We start from the raw sequence: 25092 nt of genomic DNA on the forward strand, positions 1-25092 counted from the left end.
AAGGCAAGCATTAGGCTGAATACATTTGTGGTAGCTTCAGTGTCTGTGTGGTCCTCAGGTTACAATCTAAGTAACAGTATAGATTTTCACCTCTGCAAATTATACATAGCCTAACTATAAAACGTGGGCGAGCTTACACACTGGAGGAAAGTTTATCATTCTACAGTAGGCCTACAAACATCCTATTATCGGTTTTCACACCTTTCATGATGTGACAATGGATAGGCTAATGGGTAGCCTACAAAATGTAGACTATTGGAATATAATCAAATAACAAGGGCCCTATTGCAACCATCGAGTATCGCCAGCTGATATCTCGTTAAACCATCAATATGCGCTAAATTCACCCACACAGCTGATCTCAATTGCAACCATTAATGGTCACATCATTACCGCTCCCTAAAAGATGATGTCGGTGTTACCTTAGTCAGAGATATGTATATAATGATGAAATGCTCATGTCTCCACAAGCATAGGTCTGCATATTAAGCCCATAGAAACGCATTGAGCTTATTCTGGACAGATTCTGGCGAGAATGAGCCATCTTGCTTCACCTCTTACTCCCTGCCTTAGCTCTGCTTGCAACCAAAGTCTTTCAAGATATGTTCGCCCTCTGGTTGGTATTGTCATCGGAACAACTTAGTCCTTTTTGGACAGAAAGTACTTCCTTGTTTACCACGGTAAATCTACTGTGGCACTTTACCCGACACTTTGTATGAATGGAGACTTATGTTGGTGTAGCCTACTGTGATTTTATTTGTTTACTATTTATGCTATCCAAAAGTGTCTTGTATGGTCATTTCTTTTCAAGATCGGGGGTAAAATATTCTTGGACTGTCCATATTTGAAATGTGTAACTAAATGAAGTCATTCGGGGGATTGAGTTATTTGTGCCAGAAGGGTTTGGGCCGGAATCGAACCCATACCCACACAGTAGGCCTATATGTGTGCCCTGAAGGGAGCGTCCGAACCGCTAGACCACCCCAGGCCACAATTAGACAAAAGAGTGATCAAGTTAAGATCTGACATCTGTAGCCTAAAGTGTCGAATTTGTCTTGGCAGGAATTTGATTGGCAAGTCATAGACATGTCAAAATGCACTCTATTTTCGGGATTCTGGAGGTGTCGGAAAAGTTTGCTCTTTGAAAGCAGATGACTTGCTCACTTTTCAAATTTTTCTCTTTGCTCACTGGCCCATGGAGTTATCGACAGTGACATGCTTGGAGGTCTTTGGCCTCAGCTATACCTTAGCTATAAGGTGAGGGCTAATAGACATGGCCTGCATGCTTAGACAAAGTCAGACAAAAAAGCAACATCAGCACAACACTTCTCATGACCTGTTTCTGTCCAAAGGAAGAGATTCGATACCTGCCTCAATTTGTAACAAGCGTTTGATGTAATTTGTGTTTTCTGACCATCCTAACTGAAAAGTTGTTTAACTCCCATTTTGCCATGATACCAAAAAAATAATTAGAAAGACAGTAAATAATGAGACACATAATGCACTATTTACCAAATCCCGACTATAGGAGAGAAACTAAAGTACAGATCTCACCAGGATGAAGTTCTCTGCATCCACTTGATTTTCATTTGACGGCACTTTGCGATCCATAAAATAATTTAGAGGACAGAAAAATCAGCAATCCCTTGAAAGGTTGGACCATAAAACATACTAGCAAGAATCAAAACAGTAACAATCAGCAGCTGGAGAATTACCCAGACCAGAAAGCTTCCCTTTTTCAAACATCTTTCCCTTTATCTAGGAATGATCAAGCAATTGAGTTCCATCCTCCCAATCAAAACATATGACCAACAATTGGTCAGCATTCCACCACTACAAATACAAGAAGGTGTGACCTAAGGAAAAGGTGCTGCTTGTTTGGCATCAAAGGATATGTAGTTATAACACCAATCGAGGTGGCTGTTTGTTGTGTCTAGAGCTTTGCACATACAGTGCAAATTCCTCGACATCAATCCATTACTGAAATGTCAACAACTGAAAGGTCAAAGGTCTAGCAAATTGTTGACATTTGAACGCTGCCTTTACATGTAATGGTGATTAGTCACCAGAAGTCCATACATTACACAACCCGCCAATGAAAGAGTGAGATGGAGGTGACATTTCTGTGGCAGGGGAATGCAGCATTCACAAAGTATCAAAGCAATCAGTCCTCTGTTTACTAATCCGCCCACCTTTCCCTTTCTCCCACCCTCAAAACACCATCCCTCCACAGTCAGACACAGAGTTCTGGGACAAGATGCAGGCAGAGTGGGAGGAGCTAGCGCGACGGAACTGGTTAACGGAGAACGAGCAGGCCCAGACCCCCTCCAGTGTGTCGCCTCACGAGAAGGTTACTATTTTCACCTTTGACCTCTGCTATCATAGTACTCTGTCTATACACCCTGTTTAGATGCCAATTATTTGTTTCCTTCGCATGTGGACATGTTCTACTTAATGAAGGGGAAATATAGCCTATGAACTTGATGATATACAGATGTGCTGTATATACAGTATGAACTGATTTAACCCAGTGCTTCCATAATGTTAGAGACAGGTCGAAATTTACTGTGGGGGGCTAGTCCAATTCAAGGTGTCATAAAAATAATGCATGACCCTCCACTTGTATTGTAAAAGAAATTGAACACCCTCAACCCTCATAGAATTAACTGAAAATAATGTTTACGACCACAAATAACTGTTTTGACCCTGTGTTTATAAACACAGGGTCAAGATGGCACCGGAGAACAAGGCTGACGTTTTACGTATTCCTAACCAATTGTGTTTTTTGTTTGTTTCTTTGCGTTGTTTGTAACTTTAATTATTATTGTACATAATGTTGCTGCTACCATCTCTTATGACCGAAAATAACTTCTGGACATCAGAACTGTGATTACTCACCACGGACTGGCAAAATCATTTTTTTCCTTTAACAAGTCCGACAAGCCCGATGTGAATGATATACTGCTTTCCCGGGAACAGGCCCAGATCCCCGTAACTTGCGTGAAGAGAAGGCGGAGAAAAGGGGGCCAGAGGGCAGGCTGCCTTCTAAGAATTTGTAGGCGATCAAATAAACCCCACTTCCTTCCATTCTGCTAGCAAACATGCAATCTTTGGAAAATAAAATCTATGACCTACGTGGAAGATTAAACTACCAATGGGACATTCAAAACTGTACTATCTTATGCTTCACGGAGTCGTGGCTGAACGACGACATTCTCAACATACAGCTGGCTGGTTATACGCTGTATCGGCAGGACAAAACAGCGGCATCTGGTAAGACAAGGGGCGGTGGACTATGTATATCAGAACAGCGGGTGTACGATATCTAAGGAAGTCTCGAAGTTTTGCTCGCCTGAAGTAGAGTATCTCATGATAAGCTGTAGACCACACTGTCTACCTAGAGAGTTTTCATCTGTATTTTTCGCAGCTGTCTACATACCACCACAGACTGATGCTGGCACTAAGACCGCACTGAATGAGCTGTATTCCGCCATAAGCAAACAGGAAAACGCTCACCCAGAGGCGGCACTCCTAGTAGCCGGTGACTTTAATGCAGGTAAACTTAAATCCATCTGACCAAATTTCTATCAGCATCTTAAATGTGCAACCAGAGGGGAAAAACTCTGGACCACCTTTTCTCCAGACACAGAGACGCATACAAAGCTCTCCCTCCATTTGGAAAATCTGACCATAATTCTATCCTCCTGATTCCTGCTTACAAGCAAAAATTAAAGCAGGAAGCACCAGTGACTCGATCAATAAAAAAGTGGTCAGATGAAGCAGATGCTAAGCTACAGGACTGTTTTGCTAGCACAGACTGGAATTTGTTCCGGAATTCCTCCGATGGCATTGAGGAGTACACATCAGTTATTGGCTTCATCAATAAGTGCATTGACGACATCGTGCCCACAGTGACCGTACGTACATACCCCAACCAGAAGCCATGGATTACAGGCAACATCCGCACTGAGCTAAAGAGTAGAGCTGCCGCTTTCATGGAGCCGGACTCTAACCTGGAAGCTTATAAGAAATCCCGCTAAGAACCATCAAACATGCAAAGTTTCAATACAGGACTAAGATCGAATCGTACAACACCGGCTCTGACGCCCGTCGGATGTGGCAGAGCTTGCAAACTATTACAGACTACAAAGGGAAGCACAGCCGAGAGCTACCCAGTGACACAAGCAAACTACTTCTATGCTCGTTTCGAGGCAAATAACACTGAAACATGCAGGAGAGCACCAGCTGTTCCGGAAGACTGTGTGATCACGCTCTCCGCAGCCGATGTGAGTAAGACCTTTAAACAGGTCAACATTCACAAGGCCGCAGGGCCAGATGGATTACCAGGACTGGTACTGCGAGCATGCGCTGACCAATTGGCAAGTGTCTTCACTGACATTTTCAACATCTCCCTGTCCATGTCTGTAATACCAATGTGTGTTAAGCAGACCACCATAGTCCCTTTGCCCAAGAACACCAAGGTAACTTGCCTAAATGACTACCAACCCGTAGCACTCACGTCTGTAGCCATGAACTGCTTTGAAAGGCTGATCATGCCTCACATCAACACCATTATCCCCGAAAACCTGGACCCACTCCAATTTGCATACCGCCATAGCAGATCCACAGATGATGCAATCTTTATTGCACGCCACACTGCCCTTTCCCACCTGGACAAAAGGAACACCTATGTGAGATTGCTATTCATTGACTACAGCTCAGCGTTCAACACCATAGAGCCCTCAAAGCTCATCAATAAGCTAAGGACCCTAGCACGAAACACTTCCCTCTGCAACTGGATCCTGGACTTCCTGATGGGCCGCCCCCAGGTGGTAAGGGTAGGTAACAACACGTCTGCCACGCTGATCCTCAACACGGGCCCCTCAGGCGTGCGTGCTCAGTCCCCTCCTGTACTCCCTGTTCACTCATGACTGCAAGGCCAGGCACAACTCCAACACCATCATTAAGTTTGCCGATGACTCAACAGTGGTAGGCCTGATCACTGACAACGATGAGACAGCCTATAGGGAGGTCAGAGACCTGTCAGTGTGGTGCTAGGACAACAACCTCTCCTTGGTGTCCACATCACCAATAAACGAACATGGTCCAAGCACACCTAGACAGTCGTGAAGAGGGAATGACAAAACCAATTCCCCCTAAGGAGACTGAAAAGATTTGGCATGGGTCCTCAGATCCTCAAAAGGTTCTACAGCTGCACCATCGAGAGCATCATGACCAGTTGCATCACTGCCTGGTATGGCAACTGCTCGGCCTCCGACCGCAAGGCACTACAAAGGGAAGTGCGTATGACCCAGTACATCACTGGGGCCAAGCTTCCTGCTACCCAGGACCTCTATACCAGGCGGTGACAGAGGAAGGCCCTAAAAATTGTCAAAGACTCTAGCCACCTTAGTCATAGACTGTTCTCTCTGCTACCGCACGGCAAGTGGTATCGGAGTGCCAAGTCTAGGTTCAAGAGGCTTCTAAACAGCTTCTACCCCCAAGCCATAAGACTCCTGAACATCTAATCAAATGGCTACCCAGACTATTTGCATTGCCCCCCCCCCTTTTACACTGCTGCTACTCCCTGTTGTTATCTTTGCCACTTCAGCATGCTTTTGTGGCACAGTCGATGCCACGCAGGGCTACAGGCTAGGGTAGAAGGTTCGCTGACCACCACAGACGAGCTCCCTCTCCTTGCCTGTTTCATTACACTACGATCAGAACCGGCTGCAGACAATGATCAGCTATGGGGGAATCAGATTTTCGACATTTATAAATTATATAAAATATATCTAACAAATTTTCCACCAACAGGTTTCTGTGCCAATGCACCACAACCAATAAACAAAGCATACCGACTTTGGACACTTCAATACCATGGTTTGCGTTTTCAACACCACAATAAATAGACTATGTAAATCTCGACAAACAGAAAAGACTTCCCTCCCTACCTTGTAGGCTTACCCAGTATTCGAAGGCTTGGCTTGACAATCTCCAAATGTCATTAAACATTTTGGTGTTTTGTAACAGATTTTTTTCTTTACAGTCATAAATTGGCCACTGCACAGTTTGGAATGATTGATTTTATTTGTCAGTTAAAAAAATACAAATATACACAAATATTTTGCACAATAGCGTCAGGGACTTTTTACATATACAATTGCATAGATAGACACATTACAGATATAGAGTTGAAATAATGCTCAACCTCCAGATGAGTATGAGGAGGGAGTTTAATTACAATTCTTACAAGCTTGTTTGGCTTGAAGCTTATTCTTTAGATGTGTGGGGCTGCTGGTGAACCATGATATGCAGGCATAATCAAAGTGACACTGGACTAGCGCACTTGCCAGAGTCTTTAGGGTGTCTATTAGCGAGGTTTCCATCCAACACTTTCCTGTGTTTCGATGTGTAGCATATGAAAAACTTTATAGCCTATTCTTCTTATTGGTTTTTAGGCTACTTTCCTAAAACAATGATTGTCCACCTCATGGTTCAGCTGTCAGAGATTTGAGCACTGAATGTATCAGGGCATTGCATACATGGGCCTATAGGCTTAGGTGTCCACTGTGTGATATTAATATTTTAATAAATATATAGCCTATATAAAGGAAGAAAAGATGCGGCCTAACCCCAGAGAGATAGAGATACAGTATGCATGTGGCATGCTACGACACCGACATGCTTTCCGTTTTTGGCATATGTCTACTGCGTCTGCTATACAGATAAAAAGGTACAGAAGGAGGTAAATTAATACATTTTCGATCCAAATATTTTGTATAAAGATAAGCATGATATTCTTACATTAGTAGGCCTGAAACAATCTTTGTCCCCTCAAGTTCAACTTTCGGTGTCAGTTGGAGCGCCAGTGTGCACTGCCTTCATATCATAGGCCTGCAGTAGCTAAAGCTTAATAATAGCCACACCGTACGAAACCTTCACAAACGTTTCTAAACTTTATTAGGGCAATATCAAAAGTAAGTAAAGTCATTGTTTATAGGGAAAATACGAACAAAAGAGCAAATGTAAACCAGGGGAAAAATGCACTAACCTCCCCTGTGGCCCCCACCCCCACCCCAAAAGCAAAAAATTCTGTTTGACAACCCTCCCCAGTAAATTGTGATCTCTCTTAGTTGTATATTTGAAGGGCAGGCATAGATAATAGATACAAGATAAGCCCACCCAACAATAATCCCACTCAACATTGGGTTCTGAAACTTCCTTGCTCCCGTTAAATTCATACAGTAGCTGAGTTCATGTTCATATCAGTAATCTTTGAATCATTAGAACAGTTAGATTATCCGTGACCTCTCTGTGTGTATCCTACTCCTCCCCTTGAATTTGCAAATCCACCATGACTTAGAACAAGCAATAGCTAGACGAGATGGTTTCAAACCTGGAACTCATAAGCATATGCTTACTTAGGTGCAACGCAAGCTGTGAAAGCATATGGTTGAGCTACAGTGCATTCGAAAAGTATTCAGACCCCTTGACTTTTTCCACATTGTTACATTACAGCCTTATTCTAAAATGTATTACATCGTTTTTTTCACTGATCAATCTACACACAATACCCCATAATGACAAAGCAAAAATAGGTTTTTAGATTTTTTTAGCATATGTATTAAAAATAAAATGCGTAAATATCACATTTACATAAGTATTTTTTTTATTTTTCTTGGGGGGGGCTGTGGGAGGGGTCTCAGATGGTTGAGGGACAGCTATTGGGGAACTGTGGGGGGATCTTGGAGGGTTCGGGTCCCCGATTTTGCCCTTGTGGGGGGATCTGTCAACGTGCCCTTGAGCAGGGCATTGACCCTGGATGCTTCTGTGTGTCGCTCTTCTGTGTGTTGCTCTGAGTCTGTTGGATGACTGGTGTTGGGTAGTTGTTGAGCGGCTTCACTGCAAGTATATTGTTTGTTCAATAAAAAAAAAAGTATTCAGACCCTTTTACTCATTACTTTGTTGAAGCACTTTTGGCAGTGATTACAGCCTCAAGTCTTCTTGGGTACCTGTATTTGGGGAGTTTCTCCCATTCTTCTCTGCAGATCCTCTCAAACTCTGTCAAGTTGGATGGAGAGCGTCACTTCACAGCTATTTTCAGATCTCTCTACGACATCCCTATGGTGAAGCATGGTGATGGCAGCGTCATGATGTGGGGATGTTTTTCTGAGGCAGGGATTGGAAGACTAGTCAGGCTTGAGGCAAAGATGAACAGAGCAAAGTACAGAGAGATCCTTGATGAAAACCTGCTCCAGAGTGCTCAGGACCTCAGACCGGGGCAAAGGTTCACCTTACAGCAGGACAACGATCCTAAGCACAGAGCCAAGACAACCCAGGAATGGCTTCAGGACAAGTCTCCGTCTGTCCTTGAGTGGCCCAGCCAGAGCCTGGACTTGAACCCGATCGAACATTCTCCCATTCTTCTCTGCAGATCCTCTCAAGCTCTGTCAAGTTGGATGGGAAGCGTCACTTCACAGCTATTTTCAGATCTCTCCAGAGAGATACGCCATCCCATCTGGTTTGCGCTTAGTGGGACTATCTTTCTTTTTCAACAGGACAATGACCCAACACACCTCCAGGCTGTGTAAGTGCTATTTGACCAAGAAGGAGAGTGTTGGAGTGCTGCATCAGATGACCTGGCCTCCACAATCACCCGACCTCAACCCAATTGAGATGGTTTGGGATGAGTTGGACCACAGAGTGAAGGAAAAGCAGCCAACAAGTGCTCAGCATATGTGGGAACTCCTTCAAAACTGGTGAAGCTGGTTGAAAGAATGCTAAGAGTGTGCAAAGCTGTCATCAAGGCAAAGGGTGGCTACTTTGAAGAACACAAAATATATTTGTATTTGTTTAACACTTTTTTGGTTACTACATGATTCCATGAGTGTTATTTTATATTGCTGATGTCTTCACTATTATTCTACAATGTAGAAAATAATAAAAATAAAGAGAAAGCCTTGAGTAGGTGTGTCCAAACTTTTGACTGGTACTGTACATATTTATTAAAATATTAATATCATACAGTGGACACCTAAGCCTATAGGCCCATGTATGCAATGCCCTGATACATTTAGTGCCCAAATCTCTGACAGCTGAACCTTTCGGTGGACAATTATTGTTTTAGGAAAGTAGCCTAAAAAAACAATACAAATAATAGGCTATAAGGTTTTGCATATGCTACACATCGAAACACAAAGTGTTTTTAAGGACATGTAAATGTCGCTCATTTGGCCAACATCCCTCGTTTATTAATGGCATTGGCTGTGCCAGGTTGGATCTGAATGCATATGGATGTCCGTAAAATTTCTCAAATGTCCAGTAAATTAAAATCATCCTAAAGGAAACTCTGAAATGGCATATTGTTTTTTGATGATTTTTGAATATTTGCATAAAAATCTGTCGCCAATTGGATGTTAACCTCGCTATAGACACCCTAAAGACTCTGGCAAGTTCGCTAGTCCAGTGTCACTTTGATTATGCCTGCACATCATGGTTCACCAGCAGCCCCACACATCTAAAGCATAAGCTTCAAGCCAAACAAGCTTTTACTTAAACTCCCCTCTCATACTCATCTGGAGGTTGAGCATCTCTGTAATGTGTCTATCTATGTAATTCTATGTATATATGTAAAAAAAAATACATAAAAAAATAGGGACCACAATGGAAGTCCTTGACTTTATTGTGCAATCCCAGTCACTTTTTAAAATCTTTGTGTATATTTGTATTTTTTTTAACTGACAAATAAAATCAATCATTCCAAACTGTGCAGTGGCCAATTGATGAATTCAAAAAGTTAAGAATTACATTCAGAGATTGTCCAGCCAAGTCTTCAGAGCCGGCTGCAGACAATGAGGTTGGGAGGGATGCACTTTTTTGGGGGAAAACGCAAACCATGATATTGAAGTGCCTGAAGTCAGTATTTTTTGTTTATTGGTTGAGTGGTCCATTAGCACAGAAACATGTTGGTGGAAAATTTGTTTTGTTACATTTTATATAATATAGCATCAAAATGTTCAATCTGATTTACCCCTAGCTGATCATTTAATATAGCATCAAAATGTTAAATCTGATTTACCCCTAGCTGATCATTGTCTGCAGCCGGCTCTGATTGTAGTGTAATGACACAGGCAGGGAGAGTGAGCTTGTCTGTGGTAGTTGACAAACCCTCAAACTTTTGGCCTGTAGACCTGCGTGGCTTCAACTGTGCCACAAAAACATACTGAAGTGGCAAAGTTGATATCCATGTTTATAAACACAGGGTCCCTACAGTTATTATTTGTGGTCGTAAACATTATTTTTAGTTAATTCTATGAAAGGGGAGGGTTTTTTACAATACAAGAGGAGGGTTTTGTGATTTTTTTTTTCATTTTTTACATTGGGAAGGTTGGTACATCATTTTTATATGACACCTTGAGTTAAATTTTGATCTGTCCCTTAATAAACCGTGGTATCAATCCACAATGGACTAGGACAAGATAATTCACGCCCCTAGCCGAATTGGAGTTGATGACAACGCAAAGACTGTCGTTCACTTGCTAGTCGGAACTAGGTAACTCTGAAATTTGACTTGCTAACCTAGGCAGAAGAGTCGAATCCCAAGTTTCCCATTTGGGAGGTACCAGAATCAACCCATTGGAAGCTTTACACAAATAGTTCATTTTAACTCTAACGTTCCAATTTCCGACTAGCACGTTAACGCGGCATTAGCTACAGAACTTTAGACAGACGCATGCAGTATTAAGCCAGGGAACAACTTGATTAGCCAATGAGTGGCCAAGCCCTTGTCACCACTACAACTTGTTTATTCTTTAAAAACCAGCCCTGTCGCACTATCGCCAGCTATTGCGCTCATAATAACAGCTGTGAAAATAGGAAACATATTTCTGACACACCCCCGGACCTATAGTGCTACCGCCAGTGCTTAGATTTACCATTAGGTTTGTTAAAATAGAGCCCTGGGAGTTTTGCTTAAATATTGTATTCTAGAGGAAAGTTTCTCAGGGTCACCATTTTTTTTTAAATACAGAGTCAGAGCGCTGACATTGCTGATGTTCCCGTTACTGTTATTTTATTCCCCATTGGTGACAGGGCTACTACTTTCACACGGACAACCCCTACAAGGACTGGCCCAATGCATTTGAGGAGGGGTTTCGAAAGTCCAAAGAGGGAGACCTGCCCAACGCTGTCCTGTTACTGGAGGGGGCCATTTTACAGGATCCCCAGGACTCAGAGGTGAACAGGCACAGGGGGCTGATGAGACACAGGCACAGCAATCACACACATTTCCAGCATGACTTTCACACAGGACCATAATATACTGGCAATCAGCCTGTTCAGATAACACCATACTCAGAACTTCACAAATCATGTGTATGGTCAACACTCAGAGAGTGCTAAGTGGCCGACGCTGATTGCTAGTGGCGGATTGGGGAATTCTGTTAAGTAGAGTGGTTTACTGTAGCAAAACTACGCTTTCTTCATCTCCCAATGAAAATTGTCAATTTTCCCAATGGGGTGAGTAATAGCTATTTTCTCATGTTTTTCTCTCCTGCTCATTTCCTCTCTATTGTAACAGCAGTAATCTCTTTACAGCCTCAGAGAGCCCACATTAATAGAAAACGGAACTCGGGAATGCCCTAAAATTATTCCACAGTGTATGGAACTAATATGATCACAAAAGTCCTCCTAGCGTGCTTGGTTGCTTATCTCTCTGCTGCAGAGACCTCTGGATAGTTTGTAGCTAATGTCACCCTGACATCGATACTCACAAATTCAGTATCAATGTCAATTCACAAAATAAACCAGAATGCGGATTAACCTGCATAGATCATATGTTTCTTCACAGAGACTGAAAGATGGATGTAATCTAGTCTGTTTGGATTGCAGATTCAGCAACTGTCCAAATGCAATCCTTGGATGGTATGGAGATTCAAAGTTGGGTTTCAGAACTTATCAGGTACACCTAATGAATTTGGTTGGTTGCCAAGTGTCTCGAGTGAGCCTTTCCAAAAGTAGTATGTGAAATATGCCCCGCAACTTGATCTCATTAATTCATTCTTATTGGCTCTTCAGAACAATACAATACCAGGATGCATCATCTTAATAGGAAACCCCCAATACCAGACTGAGGAGGAGGCTCAGCAATCCTAAATTAACTTGGCTGGCAGAACACTACTGTTTCTGTAAGAAGACAAACCTCAAAGCTATTCACCTTGCAATATTAACTGCTTCAATTGTATTTTGATGTGTCCTAACTTCACCTTAGACAAACTTCAGACAAAAGTTTGTATTGCAGAGACTGTTTGAGATACAAGATGCTTCCTGACTGTTCTGTTCTTTACCAATGGCAGAAGTGGCTGTGTGAGTGGTACTTAGAGCATTGACTGCGAGTGTGTCATCCTATGCCTCAGAGAGTGCTGAGCTCTGCATCTGGACCACACCGTGTCTCCTTGGAGAGGGTGTTAAGCCCAGGTGATGACCCTGTTGTTCAATGCTTCCTATTGTCTCCCCAGGCTTGGCAAGTGTTGGGGACCACCCAGGCCGAGAATGAGAACGAGCAGGCTGCTATTGTCTCCCTCCAGAGGTAAGGAGGTGTTACTGCGCAGCGTGGACCCACAGGCTTCACCACAAACACGGCAATACACTGCACGCTCTGTAGTTTCGAATATTCCTCAACTGCTTCAGAAATGTATAGCCGTCTGTGGTAAACCGTGGGGTGTTGGGTTGAGCATGCAGAGATTAACACAGAGACCGGGAGGTTTTAGTCAGAAAACACGACTTTAGTAGGCCATAAAATAAACTTAACAAAGAAAATCACATAGGTTTGGCTTGGTCCTTCTTCTCAGCTTTGGCTCTGTGTCTGTCCCTCCCGGTTCTCTTCCGCGGTGTGCCACAGTGCTCCTTTTATGTGTCCTCGCCGCCTGGTTGGCACTTCCCCCTAATTACCTCCATTTGGAGCCATCCGTGTCGGGGTGCCCAGCTCGTGTACTCCCAGCAGAGGGAGCCAACGTCGCAGCACGTACCTCCCCTCTAATACCACCCCCCGGGGTAAACCTCCCGGGATACCACACATCTTAGATGAAAACCCTTTTTTATGTTAAAGTTAGATATTGTATCTAAGGTATTCAAAGCCCTGTTTCTAGGCTAAGCTACTACTACATTTTATCGACTGGCTCGGTCTACAGCCATGAAGAAAATACATTTTAATGATTTTTTTTCCTTTGAATATACATGCCACATGGTCCAGTGGATTATATCGGGGAGCCAAAGGTGTCGTGCTCCACAAGTGGAAAGATGGCCCATTTTATATTACCTTGTCAGAAGGCACGCTCGGTCGGTAGATAGGACAAACAACAGATCAAGCAACAGCTTGATCCATCTGTGAGAACGTAAACACTTGCAAGGAAATCAAAAGAGACACAGAACAGCAACACAGACAGTACTTTTACGCTCAATGCACATCCACAAATTGCTGATCCAATTAAATGTGCATTTCATAAGATCCTAGGCCAGTGCTTGGATTTCATTCACTGCAGATGAATGCAACCATCTTGTACAAAGGAACAACATTAAATCAAGTGCATTTGGGTTAATTAATCATTGATATTAAAACCAATGGTTTAAAACTGTAACGCTTTTATATAATCTCCTCAGAATGACTCATCTCCTGAAATCCAGCACTGTTCCGTTATTAATACCACACTGCTTTTACATTTAGTTTTTGCTGACTTTTAATGTATTCCTGAGGAGCCTGGATTAGAGAACTCTGAGAAAAAAAGAAAAGTTCTAGCAGATAACACGTTATCTTAAAAGACGAACGGAGCTTCTGCACTGTATACCAATTGTAAACTAACTTTATAGAACATTCAGAGACCCATGGCACAGTAGCAAGTCTGCCATAAATAATTTGGTTTTCCTGAGATAACAAGGAAGTTGTAGCATGGACTGTCACAAATCTCAGTGGAACATTTGATGAAAGCCAAATCATGGTTTGGCTCTTCCCCGAGTGCTCGCTAATCCTTGTTGTTCGTCCAACATAGCTCTTTTAATATCTCATAATATTATAGTTCTGATGCAACACTGCGAACAAGACAAAACCTTTTTCTAAGTGGAGAGTAACAATTGCAAGCCCCAAAGTAACTCCTATGAACCAAACGCTTTTGAAGGCAATATGCTTGCCTGGGATACTTGTATGTCACCCCAAGAGGGGACTAGTCTTTGCCACCTGACCCCAGCCTCCTGATGTTCCTTAGCTGTGGCCTGTCCAAATTAGTGTCTGTCAAACCCTTTGAAGTGCTCACTACCCCTATTCACCCCCTCTTCGCCCCCTCTCTCTGTATCTCCAGGTGTCTGGAACTCCACCCCAACAACCTCCAGGCCCTCATGGCCCTGGCGGTGAGCCTGACCAACACGGGCATGAGGCAGGATGCCTGTGAGGCGCTGCTGTGCTGGCTCCGCCACAACTCCAAGTACAAGCACCTGCTGAAGGGCAAGAGACACCTGGCGGGCTCCCCGGGCTCCCAACGTGGGATGTCTCGTGTCTCTACTGTGGGCAGGTATGAGAGGTGTAATATAAGGACTGGATAGCACTAGCAAAGATCCCATAGGTGTAAATGCATGCTCATTTTGTAGGAGAATCGTATAGGAAGACTACAATACGGAGAAAGAGGAGAAATGCAGGCCATTCAGGATTACACAGTTAACATTGGAGAAGTATGCTCCAGGGCACCTTCATTCAAGAGCACTAAATCTGACATCTATCACTTTTTTAAAGCACATTGCTGGCATTCTCTCTCTCTCCTTTACAATCTCTTAGCCTGAGCACTGTGACAATATTACGGAATGGCTCATTCATGCATATTTTATGCTACGGTGTGCTTTATTCTCAGTTATGTTATTTTTAACAGTTTCATTTTAGAAACTCAGTTGTTTCAGTGCAATGACTATTACCTCCTGTCATAAATGAAAGGAAACGTTATTTCAAGGTTTTTCAACCACAGCTGGTGTGGGCGTAATTTCCTTGCCGATCGAGCAAGCGTGCTCTCACGTGTATTCAATGTTAAAACAACCACAATTCAGGGTGCTCTTTCCTTTTCAAGGCATACTTTTAGGTGTCACATGAAAATAATGATCAGTTAGGAGCCTATACAGTGGGGGGAAAAAGTATTTGATCCCCTGCTGATTTTGTACGTTTGCCCACTGTCACAGTATCCAACGAAGGTGGCGCCCCTCCTCGGTCGGGCGGCGCTCGGCGGTCGTCGTCGCCGGCCTATTAGCTGCCACCGATTTATGTTTCTGTGTCTTTTGGTTTTGTCTGTCTATCCCGCACCTGTTTCGTGTCTGTCATGAGTGGGGGGTTATTTAGTGTGTATTTTCAGTTTGGGTTCTCGTGCGGGATTGTTTTATGTCAACTCTGGACAGTTGTGAGTGAGTGCTGCGCTCGTTGCTAATTATATTTACCGGGCTGCGCCCCGTGCGTCTTTTGTTTTGGGAATGTGTTTTCCCGAGTTGAATTTATGTGCGCCCTGTGCCTTTCGGCCTCTTGTGTTGTTCCCGGATTTTCTATTAAAACCCACTATTACTCCGGACCTCTGTCTCCTGCACCTGATTCTGCCTCTCTACTGATCCTGGTAATCGTGACACCCACTGACAAAGAAATGATCAGTCTATCATTTTAATGGTAGGTTTATTTGAACAGTGAGAGACAGAATAACAACAAAAAAATCCAGAAAAACGCTTCTCAAAAATGTTATAAAATGATTTGCATTTTAATGAGGGAAATAAGTATTTGACCCCTCTGCAAAACATGACTTAGTACTTGGTGGAAAAACCCTTGTTGGCAATCACAGAGGTCAGACGTTTCTTATAGTTGACCACCAGGTTTGCACACATCTCAGGAGGGATTTTGTCCCACTCCTCTTTGCAGATCTTCTCCAAGTCATTAAGGTTTCGAGGCTGACGTTTGGCAACTCGAACCTTCAGCTCCCGCCACAGATTTTCTATGGGATTAAGGTCTGGAGACTGGCTAGGCCACTCCAGGACCTTAATGTGCTTCTTCTTGAGCCACTCCTTTGTTGCCTTGGCCATGTGTTTTGGGTCATTGTCATGATGAAATACCCATCCACGACCCATTTTCAATGCCCTGGCTGAGGGAAGGAGGTTCTCACCCAAGATTTGACGGTACATGGACCCGTCCATCATCTCTTTGATGAGGTGAAGTTGTCCTGTCCCCTTAGCAGAAAAACACCCCCAAAGCATAATGTTTCCACCTCCATGTTTGACGGTGGAGATGGTGTTCTTGGGGTCATAGGCAGCCTTCCTCCTCCTCCAAACATGGCGAGTTGAGTTGATGCCAAAGAGCTCCATTTTGGTCTCATCTGACCACAGCACTTTCACTCAGTTGTCCTCTGAATCATTCAGATGTTCATTGGCAAACTTCAGACAGGCATGTATATGTATTCTTGAGCAGGGGGACCTTGCGGGCGGTGCAGGATTTCAGTCCTTCACGGCGTAGTGTGTTACCAATTGTTTTCTTGGTGACTATGGTCCCAGCTGCCTTGAGATCATTGACAAGATCCTCCCGTGTAGTTCTGGGCTGATTCCTCACCATTCTCATGATCATTGCAACTCCACGAGGTGAGATCTTGCATGGAGCCCCAGGCCGAGGGATATTGACAGTTCTTTTGTGTTTCTTCCATTTGCGAATAATCGCACCAAATGTTGTCACCTTCTCACCAAGCTGCTTGGCGATGGTCTTGTAGCCCATTCCAGCCTTGTATAGGTCTACAATCTTGTCCCTGACATCCTTGGGAGAGCTCTTTGGTCTTGGCCATGGTGGAGAGTTTGGAATCTGATTGATTGATTGCTTCTGTGGACAGGTGTCTTTTTTACAGGTAACAAGCTGCGGTTAGGAGCACTCCCTTTAAGAGTGTGCTCCTAATCTCAGTTCGTTACCTGTATAAAAGACACCTGGGAGCCAGAAATCTTTCTGATTGAGAGGGGGTCAAATACTTATTTCCCTCATTAAAATGCAAATCAATTTATAACATTTTTGACATGCGTTTTTCTGGATATTTTTGTTGTTGTTCTGTCTCTCAGTGTTCAAATAAACCTACCATTACAATTATAGACTGATCCTTTCTTTATCAGTGGGCAAACGTACAAAATCAGCAGGGGATCAAATACTTTTTCCCCCCACTGTATAATGAATTCTCCACTTTATAGGAAAAGCATGACTATCAAATCCTCTAGTCAACAGTGAGATGCAGCCCCCTCTAACTCTCCCTTCACTTCTTCCTCCTCTCACTCGCTCTCTCCACCTCGCTCTCTCTCTCTCTCTCTCTCTCTCTCTCTCTCTCTCCCCAACTCTATCTTCTCCCTTCCCCCGCACTCAATCGGTGTGGAAATCGAATAAAGTGGACGCAGGGGGATGAACAGCGCTGTGAAAGGACTCTCTCAAGAGCATTACTCTGCTGGTTGCCAGTCTGTCTCTACTCCATATAGGCTCTAAGCCAAGTTTGTCTGCCCACAGCTCCCAATTGCTGGAGGTCAAGGAGTTGTTCCTGGAGGCTGCCCAGCACAACAGGGATACCGACCCGGACCTGCAGACGGGCCTGGGCGTGCTGTTCAACATCAGCGCTGAGTTCAACAAAGCTGTGGAGGCCTTCAATGCTGCCCTGTCGGTGCGGCCAGAGGTAGGGGGGGGCAGTGTAAACACTTTACACACAAACGTGCATATGAACGCGCACACACACACACACTATGCACATGCACACACACACACACACACACACACACACACACACACACACACACACACACACACACACACACACACAGATGACTGATCAAGGTCACGAATCCCCAAAACACGACCCAAGATCGCGAGAGAAAGGCAGAGTTCATGCAAACAGAATCACTGAGGCACACCAAACTGTCACACAAATCACTGAAGCACTTCATCCCAAACTTGAGAGAAATCCACTCTCATGAACTCCTGATTCACCCTCCCTGCACTACAGCCTCTGCTTGGTGCAGCTCAAGCCCCTATCCTTTAACACTAGGAGAGCAGAGAGCGTTGACTCAAAACAAATGTACTTTATTACTCTGCTATTTTTTTACTGTGCCTTCAGGAAGTATTCACACTGCTTGCTTTTTTCCACATTTTGTTGTGTTACAGCCTGAAATGAAAATTGATTAAATAGTGATTTTTGTGTCACTGGCCTACACACAATACCTCATAATGTCAAAGTGGAATTATGTTTTTAGAAGTTTTTACAAATTAATAAAAAATTAGAAGCTGAGATGTCTTGATTCGATAAGCATTCAACCCCTTTGTTATGGCAAGCCTAAATAAGTTCAGGAGTAAAAATGTACTTAACAAGTCACATAGTAAGTTGCACGGACTCACAATATGTGCAACAATAGTGTTTAACATGATTTTTTAATGTCTACCTAATCTCTGTATCCCACACATACTGTACAATTATCTGTGAGTGTCACGGTTGTCGTCGGTAATGGAGGACCAAAACGCGCAGTCTGTAAGCTCATCTTGACGTTTATTAACTTCCCAAAATGAACACCAAAATAACAAAACAAGTGAACAAGTGATATACAGACAGTCTGACAAGGCTAAACTCAGAACAATCTCCCACAATTAAACAGACAAACACACCCAACTAATATAGGACTTCCAATCAAAGGCAACACCACACAGCTGCCTTCAATTGGAAGTCCACCCCAATTAACCAAACATAGACATACAACTAACTAGATCAACATAGAAATACGTGAAACTCAAACAGTGCCCAAAAACCCCGGAATACTAAATCAAATGCCCTTACTACAAAAACACCACCCTGAACCACATAAAACAAATACCCTCTGCCACACCCTGACCAAACTACAATAACAATTAACCCTTATACTGGCCAGGACGTGACAGTGAGGTCCCTCAGTCAAGCAATGAATTTCAAACATAGATTCAACCACAAAGACCAGGGAGGTTTTCCAATGCCTCTAAAAGAAGGGAACCTATTGGTAGATGGGTAAAAAAAGCAAACATTGAATATCCCTTTGAGCATGGTGAAGTTATTAATTACACTTTGGATGATGTATCAATACACCCAATCACTACAAAGATACAGGTGTCCTACCTAACTCAGCTGCCGGAGAGGATGGAAACCGCTAAGGGATTTCCCAATGAGGACAATGGTGATTTTAAAACAATTATGAGTTTAATGGATGTGATAGGAGAAAACTGAGGATGGATCAACAACATTGTAGTTACTCCACAATACTTACCTAACTGACAGATTGAAAATAAGGAAGCCTATACAGAATACAAATATTCAAAAACATGCATCCTGTTTGCAACAAAGCACTAAAGTAATGCAACAAATGTGGTAAAGCAATTAACACTGTATTCAGGACACAAAGTTATGTTTGGGGAAAATTAAATACAACACAGTACCACTGTCCATATTTTCAAGCATAGTTGTGGCTGAATCATGTTATGAGTATGCTTGTAATCATTAAGAGACTTACCCAGAAAGACTCACAGCTGTAATCACTGTCAAAGCTGCTTATACAAAGTATTGACTCAGGGGTCTGTATTTAATTTTCATTAAATTTACAAAATTGCCTAAAACACGTTTTATCTTTGTCATTATGGGGTGTTGTGTGTAGATGGGTGAATACGGTAGTGTTCTTTGAAATAAATTATTTTATATTCTAAGACCTTCATAAATACAATCAAATGATTATTTTTGCAATACCATATCTGAAATATATTTATTAGACTGTTAAAATGTTGACGTTAAAAAGAAGCTTTTCTTATGTTAACCCTGTCCTGCAGTGGTGAGCATATCAGCACAAAAGCCAAAGCGCACCGTATCAGGCCGTGTCCCTGTATATGCAGATATAGCCCCAAGTGGGAGACGCGTACTCAACGAGAGGACTGACTTAATGATGCAACTGAACAGTCCTCAAATTATCCTTGGAACTTCAGCGTTGCTAGGTTTTCACAGGGTGTTTTGCCATGTGAGGTAGAAATAATGTACCACGAAGCGTACAAGTCCAATCACAGTAACTAAATTACAGTCATTTACACACCCAAGATACTGTGGAAGAACAAGAACATTGTAGTGTCGAAATTGACGTTATATCACAGACAAAATTCTACTTAATTTGACTTGCAATACTTCTCTGCCAAAGCAGGCACTGTTAGTTTCTGATAGGACTTCGCATTACACTACACAACAATTATCATTAGCAACAAATATGTTCCAATAGTAAACCATTTTAGTGATGTAGTGCCTGATGGAATGAATCACAGTGCAAAAAAATCTGTGGTTCGTTGGCCCCAAATCTGCCAACAAACCACATACCCTCAGTCGACAGTTGCTAGGTTCACAGACCATGACACCATCTGACCCTGTCTGAAACCAAACGTCAAAACCAACCACTATACTATGTGTCATCATTCTCCCCTCCGGTGTTGACTCCTTCCCCCTGTCTGTCTCCTCTAGGACTACCTGCTGTGGAACCGCCTGGGTGCCACACTGGCTAACGGGGACCGCAGCGAGGAGGCAGTGGAAGCCTACACCAGAGCCCTGGAGCTCCAGCCGGGCTTCATTAGGTCCCGCTACAACCTGGGCATCAGCTGCATCAACCTGGGAGCGCACAGGTGGGTGAGCAAGGGGGCAAGGGGTGGTGGAGGAGGGGGGGGTTGTGGGTGGAGGTCTAACTAAGAGCCAGCTGGTGCTCTCCGACACAGCACCTGGCACCGCAGCAGAAGGCTTTGAGTTTCTGCTCTGGTAGAGTCATTGGAGGGGAGTGAGGCAGAGACACTGAATAACATTGAGCCTAATAATGTTTTCTTAGACTTGAAGTTCAACCACTGTAATGTTACAAGTATCAGCAAAGTCCCTATTAATATGTCAAACACATCGGCCTTAAACCTAGTAACACTCGCTCTAATGTAATGATAGCAAATAATCACAAGGTTCTCTAATGGTCAAGTCTTCCTCGTCTTTTAGGGAGGCGGCCAGTAACTTCCTAACGGCCCTGAGTCTGCAGCGGAAGAGCCGGAGTCGGCAGCTCTCGCACCAGGTCATGTCGGGGAACATCTGGGCCGCCCTGCGGATAGCCCTCTCCATGATGGACCAGCCGGAGCTCTTCCAGGCGGCCAACATCGGAGACCTAGACCTACTCATGAAAGCCTTCAACCTGGACATGTGAGTGGAGATGAGCATGGAGACAAGGCTCTACTCTCCTACCAACAGCCAAGAATCCAAAGTGTACAGATGGAAAGAGCGGTTTTGTCCAGTTGATGACTAGTGTGTGGTCTTTTTTGCACGCACTACAAGAACTTGCCTATCTTTACTACTCCTAAGTACCTCTGCGGTCTTGAGTTCTGCATGTGCTTGAAGAAGAGACTATTTTGCGATGAATTTGCACTGCAATTTGTGATTTTCCAGAAGATCACAAGGACGGGCAAAGATTGTACAAGTAGGGGAGAGCGGGGTAAGTCATGCCAATGGGTTGGTTGAGCCACCCCTTGTTTCTAGGAAACCATACACAAAATTAATCATGTGACCAAATATTTAGGAAGGGGTTATCATTTCATGAAGTCTGTGAAGAAAGAAACCACATGGAACAGGTGGTAAGGAAGTTAGGTCCATGAAAACGATTTTCACAAAGTCAAATTAATGTATTATTATAGGTTTCATGATGCTTGTATCTAAACCAAAGTAGATCGTTTTAAGACTGGTTTATAGATCAGTTTGGGTCTCTATAAGCTACAATATGAGGTCCTTAACCTAGCATGAAAGTGCATCATTGTAGCTGTGTGGCCTAATATAGTCAAAATGGTTGCTTTGGAGTAAATTGTGCCATTTGGTCAGGGACAAGTTGAACCAATGGCTAATCAGTATATCCCATACAAATGATGCATAGTATTTTGTCAGTTGTCATGCATATGAACTCGATAGTGCATTTCTATTGTTACAGAGCAGACATCATCATGCCCTGTGCATACAAACGTTTTTTTTTTAAACCTGGGATCTAGCCCCACGAGGTTCTTGAAAGAGCAGCCAAGGAAGTGAGAGAAGGGAATAAGTCTATTTGAGCAGCAGCAAGGGATGAAAAAAGAATGACAATGAAGACCAAAAAGAAAACAAAGATTTACCTGTGTGCTATGATAGAGTAGCAGAGGCACATAAGGTCTTGTCTGATGACATGGAGTCTGAGCTTGCTAAACAGACCAGTTTTATGGGCTTAGTAGCAGAGAACTTGCCTACGAATTGGTACATTGAAACATCATCCCGGTCCCTGAAATCTTACCCCAAGGTGTTTCCACTTACCCTGTCCCCTTGCTTAATTTACCCCATACCTGGGGTAAGTTATGCCAAGAGACCATTTTTTTGGGACATTCTGTTTTCAAAACATACTGTATGTTTACATGAATTCAGATTATTTCCAGGGATACACAACATCCTGAAATATATATAGATATCTTTGTTAGAAAGAATATGATATTCCCCTTGACGTAGTGATGCTGAATGTAAAAAATGTCTCAGCATACCCCACTCTCCACTAATGCCTTAAAGAACACCGAAATTAAAACAAGCGAATTGCGTGGAACTGAGCTAGAGAGAGAAAGAGAAATGCTGAGAATACTGTTGCTGAACAGTGTTGAGGTTTGACAAAAACGGTTTCCTCATCCAACTACAGTACTTCAGAGTGTTCGGATTGTCACACCCATCGACCTACAGGAAGGATTTAGTGAGTGACATCAAGACTACACCATAAACTGTAGGACTCAAACCGTTTTCATCAGAAAATCAAATGTTCCTTTTTAGAGGTGGTTTTATCCTCTTTTTAGGGAGGAAAAGCACTGCATGGAAACTAAAGCATTTTCCTAAAATAATTCAGTGGCACAAACTTACAAAAGTTTTTAATTCTTTAACTTTTCTTGCACTTTGAAAACAAACTGATAATTTCCTCCTATCTTACTGAAATTTGCAGATTGTGAAGCCTTACTCGAAACACATGCTAAAACAACATTTACACATTTTTTTTGCCAACTAATGTAAGTCATTTTCAGATTCATTTTTGACTTTCTTTAATACTTGGCATCCTCCGAATCCTTCATGATTCGTGGTGTGCTCAACTCCGTATTATATTTGTCCGATTTTCCCTTACTCTCATTGGTAGATTTTTTTTAAAATTTCACTCAGATGTACTTCACGTGTCAGAAACACATTCCGTTGAATTTGTTCAGGTTTGTGCTTATGGCTGGGATGACTTTCAAACTATTCACTCATGTCATATTACTAAATCAAAAGATTAAGCTTTGTAGTGAATGGATTTGAGGCATTACACTATTTTCTAGAAGACAGCGTTTTTGTGCAACATGTTGTATTGCTTTACAATATGTAAAAGGTAATGTTGAAGGTCAGAGGGCCCTCAAAGGTTACAAAACATCACAACATCTCATGTTAATGTCAGGTTTATCTAAACACAGCAAAAAAAAGAAACGTCTTCTCACTGTCAACTGCATTTATTTTCAGCAATCTTAACGTGTAAATATTTGTATGAACATAAGATTCAACAACTAAACTGAACAAGTTCCACAGACATGTGACTAACAGAAATTGAATAATGTGTCAAAGGGGGTGGTGAAAAGGGGGGGTCAAAATCAAAAGTAACAGTCAGTAACTGATGTGGCCACCAGCTGCATTATGTACTGCAGTGCATCTCCTCCTCATGGACTGTGCCAGATTTGCCAGTTCTTGCTGTGAGATGTTACCCCACTCTTCCACCTAGGCACCTGCAAGTTCCCGGACATTTCTGGGGGAAAAGGCCCTAGCCCTCACCCTCCGATCCAACAGGTCCCAGACGTGCTCAATGGGATTGAGATCCGGACTCTTCACTGACATTCCTGTCTTGCAGGAAATCATGCACAGAATGACCAGTATGGCTGGTGCCATTGTCATGCTGGAGGGTCATGTCAGGATGAGCCTGCAGGAAGGGTACCACAAGAGGGAGGAGGATGTCTTCCCTGTAATGCACAGCGTTGAGATTGCCTGCAATGACAACAAGCTCAGTCCGATGATGCTGTGACATACCCCCTAGACCATGATGGATCCTTCACCTCCAAATCAATCCTGCTCCAGAGTACAGGCCTCGGTGTAACGCTCTTTCCTTCGACGATAAACGCAAATCCGACCATCATCCCTGGTGAGACAAAACCGCGACTCGTCAGTGAAGAGCACTTTTTGCCAGTCCTGTCTCGTCCAGCGACGGTGGGTTTGTGCCCATAGGCAATGTTGTTGCCGGTGATGTCTGGTGAGGACCTGCCTTACAACAAGCCTACAAGCCCTCAGTCCAGCCTCTCTCAGCCTATTGCGGACAGTCTGAGCACTGATGGAGGGATTATGCGTTCCTGGTGTAACTCGGGCAGTTGTTGTTGCCATCCTGTACTTGTCCTGCAAGTGTGATGTTCAGATGTACCGATCCTGTGCAGGTGTTGTTACACGTGGTCTGCCACTGCGAGGACGATCAGCTGTCTGTCCTGTCTCCCTGTAGCGTTGTCTTTGGCGTCTCACAGTACGGACATTGCAATTTATTGCCCTGGCCACATCTGCAGTCCTCATGCCTCCTAGCAGCATGCCTAAGGCATGTTCACGCAGATGAGCAGGGAACCTGTGCATTTTTTTTGTGTGTGTTTTTCAGAGTCAGTAGAAAGGCCTCTTTAGTGTCCTAAGTTTTCATTACTGTGACCTTAATTGCCTACCGTCTGTAAGTTGTTGGTGTCTTAACGACCGTTCCACAGGTGCATGTTCATTAATTGTTTATGATTCATTGAACAAGCATGGGAAGCAGTGTTTAAACCCTTTACATTGAAGATCTGTGAAGTTATTTGGATTTTTACAAATTATCTTTGAAAGACAGGTTCCTGAAAAAGGGACGTTTCTTTTTATTGCTGAGTTTAGTTACACAGTGAGATAAACATTTAGTTGTTTGCACATAAGCATTGGTTTATGTAGGAAGTAAATGCAGAGCTAGTGATGGTTCTTTGCT

At 43.2% G+C, this 25092-nt stretch overlaps 1 protein-coding gene across 1 annotated transcript in view; it reads left to right on the plus strand.

Annotated features, from left to right (window-relative positions):
• The window catches only part of LOC106613494 (PEX5-related protein-like), a 56436-nt gene extending 32800 nt beyond the window's left edge, over positions 1-23636 (plus strand). Inside the window, exons 3-9 of the mRNA XM_045688604.1 lie at positions 2234-2350; positions 11095-11238; positions 12519-12589; positions 14352-14561; positions 17537-17699; positions 20535-20692; positions 21045-23636. Of these exons, the coding sequence (XP_045544560.1) occupies positions 2234-2350; positions 11095-11238; positions 12519-12589; positions 14352-14561; positions 17537-17699; positions 20535-20692; positions 21045-21246 (1065 nt within the window). The 3' untranslated portion in view covers positions 21247-23636. The remainder of the gene's footprint in view (positions 1-2233; positions 2351-11094; positions 11239-12518; positions 12590-14351; positions 14562-17536; positions 17700-20534; positions 20693-21044) is intronic.
• Positions 23637-25092: the final 1456 nt, after the last annotated feature.

Source organism: Salmo salar, chromosome ssa10 (genome assembly GCF_905237065.1).
Source record: "Salmo salar chromosome ssa10, Ssal_v3.1, whole genome shotgun sequence".
In the NCBI taxonomy this organism is placed as follows: domain Eukaryota; kingdom Metazoa; phylum Chordata; class Actinopteri; order Salmoniformes; family Salmonidae; genus Salmo; species Salmo salar.